Source organism: Mesitornis unicolor, unplaced genomic scaffold, assembly GCF_000695765.1.
Source record: "Mesitornis unicolor isolate BGI_N332 unplaced genomic scaffold, ASM69576v1 scaffold5876, whole genome shotgun sequence".
Lineage (NCBI taxonomy): Eukaryota > Metazoa > Chordata > Aves > Mesitornithiformes > Mesitornithidae > Mesitornis > Mesitornis unicolor.
Genome location: NW_010191609.1, coordinates 44,473 through 47,904, shown reverse-complemented (window position 1 = coordinate 47,904; position 3,432 = coordinate 44,473). Strand labels below are relative to the sequence as shown.

At 45.0% G+C, this 3,432-nt stretch overlaps 1 protein-coding gene across 1 annotated transcript; it reads left to right on the top strand.

Moving 5' to 3' along the window:
• Positions 1–2,028: 2,028 nt before the first annotated feature.
• BMP10 (bone morphogenetic protein 10) lies at positions 2,029–3,142 on the top strand (the record flags this gene model as incomplete). Its single annotated transcript, XM_010186793.1, has 1 exon — positions 2,029–3,142. A coding segment is annotated over one exon (944 nt), but the record flags the coding sequence as incomplete, so codon positions are not given.
• Between the last annotated feature and the right edge of the window lie 290 nt (positions 3,143–3,432).

The window sequence follows — 3,432 nt, the reverse complement described above, 5'->3', positions numbered from 1 at the left end:
TGGTACAGACGGACGGTTTGCAGTTCTGCACTGTTCTGTGACCGTTCACTGCAGGTCTGCACCAGATGGGGTGAACCTGCCCTAATTTTGTCACCTGCTCCAATCCAAACCAGCAAGATGCAAAGTGAGACCACTGATGTTAAGACACCTTCATAAACACGTGCACTTAGAAGAACTACACAATTAATGTTTATTAAGTGTTTTGAAAGTCCGGGTAACTAAGAACGATCCATTTCATGCTGAAAAGCTCTTTTGACAGAGGAATTCATTACTTGCAATGATCAGGGCAGTAGAAACAGATCATACCATGGAATATTTCGTTTGCCTGCCTACTGAAAACTGACGGTAATGATAGTTTCATTATTGTCCATTAAATCCTTTATTAAAGTTGTTATAAGAACACAATAGGAATATAACATGCTAAATGGCTGGAATTAGCTCTTTGTTTTAACCCATGGACTATAACATCTCCATTACAAATGGGACTGTAATCAGTTGTTAAATCTTGAATAAAGCTCTTAAGGGATTTTTTTTTCCTTTTCTGTGAACTCCAGATCTCCATCCCTGACCCTGCCAGGGCTGTACTGGTACCAGCAGGAGATATTTCACCCTTTATGGCTTCTTATGCGCCATGTGGCTTCCTCTTGCCTCCTGGTGAATTACTTGTGCTGGTCTTCTCTATGACCAGGTGGCATCCTGTCATTATATAGAATTACTGCAGACTTGCTTTAGCTCATCAAGGTCTAGGAAATCCAAAGATTGCTTCCAGGATAGAGATTATAACCAAGCTTGAATGGTGGTGTTTTCCAGCTCATGGTCTGCTCCTACCTTGCTGCTGTGCAGAGCATATTCACCTCCCACCCTTACCAATTGACAGGTAGGGAAATGTAAGCAGAATCACCCCTTTTGTATTATTTATGAACAGATGAAAGTGTAAAATGGGAGAAAAAGAAAAGAAAAAGGCAGGTGCCTCAAAACTGAAATTAAGTGGGGCAAGTCACATGCTTAAGCTAATTGCTTGCTTAAGAGCACTGATGGAGCACGGCCAATACTTGCAGCTTTATCAGTGTCATTTTTCTCCAAACAGATCAAAACTGGAGAAGTCAGAGATGCAGACAGTAACAGGTTGCAAGTAGTTTGCCTTTGCAGAGATGTTCCCCATGGTCTTTATGTCCTGATCTGTCTTTTGAGTTACAAGCAGCCAGCACAGTAATTCAGCAACAAATACACAACTAGCTCAGATTCCTGCATCGTGTGAAGAAATGCATGTTGCCTGTGTATAAACAAACAACACAGATAGGACAGACAGCCCGACTGACAAGCAGATATTGTGTACTTCTTATAAGTTTTATTAACCGAAGCTGCCAAAAGTGCCTGGCCACAGACAGCTGTTTGCCTGCTCACTTGAAGGCCGTGGAGGCTGTGACAGGATTTCTGCTGACTGGCAATTCCCACTGGATCTTCACCGCCTGCCCTTCCTAACCAGGAGCCTTTCCATCTTCCCAAGGGCCTTTTTCTCCATTAGTGCTTGGCCATTTCAGTTTTGGAGGGATGTTTTAGCAGAAGGGAATGCTTGCTAGCACAGAAATACCAAGCAGACATAGATACAGCCTGCTATTCTTGCATGTGCAGCTTAAATCACCTGTCTGATGGTCTTCCCTTCCTCTTATACACCAATGAATGTTTTTCCTTGTTTATTAAATAGTTGCTGTGCAGCAACCTAGAAGTGATTTGTATTTCAGTATTAGGCAACACATTCTTAATATGTAATCCTTCCAGGTGCAAGGAAGTCCCTGGAAGTCATGGGGCTAGAAAGTTTATGGTCTTAATCATATCTGGGATCTTTCTGCCCTTAAACATCTAAAATAGAGTTGGTCTTTTTTCCAAGTGTTTGGAAATGTTGAAAAAACACTGTTCCAGAACCGTTCAATTGAAACCAAGCAATGCGAAACATGTCAGATGAACTTCGGTGCATGTGTTGCTGGATGTGTTTACCCTTCTAAAATATTTGGTCTTTGTCATTTCCAGACTTGGCTTCCCACCCTATTGGTGTTACAGGAATTCGGAAATACCCCCTGCTATTCAATGTTTCCATCCCTCACCACGAAGAAATTACCATGGCAGAGCTGAGGCTCTACACCTTGGTGGAGCGAGACCAAATGCTCTATGATGGGCTTGACCGCAAGGTCACTATTTTCGAAGTGCTGGAAAATGACCGTATGGGGGTAGGAGAAGAGAGAAAGATCATGGCACTGGCATCCAGGCACATCTACGGCACCAGCAGCGAGTGGGAGACCTTCGAGGTCACCGAAGCCATCAGGCGCTGGCGCAGGGCAGGGCTGACCACGCACCGGCTGGAGGTTCACATAGAGAGCAGGGAAGGGGAGGAGCAGAACGGAGAGGGGAAGCTCGATATCGACATCAACTCCGAGGCTAAGCACGTGCCCCTGTTGATTGTGTTCTCTGACGACCAAAGCAATGACAAAAAAGAGGAGAAGCAAGAGCTGAACGAAATGATAGACCATGAGCAGCTCCTGGACTTGGAGAACCTGGAGGTTGGCAATTTCCACGACCAGCCCGGTGAGGAGGCGCTGCTCCAGATGCGCTCCAACATCATTTACGACTCTACTGCCCGGATCCGGAGGAACGCGAAAGGCAACTACTGTAAAAAGACCCCGCTCTACATCGATTTCAAGGAGATTGGCTGGGATTCCTGGATCATCGCCCCGGCGGGATACGAAGCTTACGAGTGCCACGGAGTGTGTGCCTACCCCTTAACAGAGCACGTCACGCCAACGAAACACGCCATCGTCCAGACTTTGGTTCACCTGAAGAATCCCCAGAAAGCCTCCAAGGCCTGCTGCGTGCCCACCAAACTCGATCCCATCTCCATTCTCTACTTAGATGCAGGGGTGGTCACCTACAAGTTCAAATACGAAGGCATGGTGGTATCAGAGTGTGGCTGCAGATAGTAGCAGGGAACGCATGCGCAGGGGAGTGCACAGGGGAAGTATTTAATGATCCAGTCTGTAAATTTGTACATTTCAGATTTCCTATTTAATAAGGTTATTTAATGAGGCATGTACAGATAATTGTATGTTTCCTGTTACGGGGAATGGGCAAGTCGTACGACCATAGGGAATGTATATTTTGTTCCATTGCTTGCTTCTTGCTGCTCTTCGCTGTCCAAATTACGACCGAGTCTCTCTTCCTAGCAGGGCATAGAGCAGATCACTGGATTCTGTGGGAGGGCTCTTAGTGCCAAAGGGGCACGTTCAAATTCACAGAAATAAAGGCATATTTTTGTAATTTATGAATGTTGATTGGCATCTATAGGGATTTCCAAAGCTATGAACTATGGGCAGTACACACCTAGATGTAGTGTTGTGTAAAATCTTTATGAAGATCTTTACATGCTCAGATCCTTTTTAA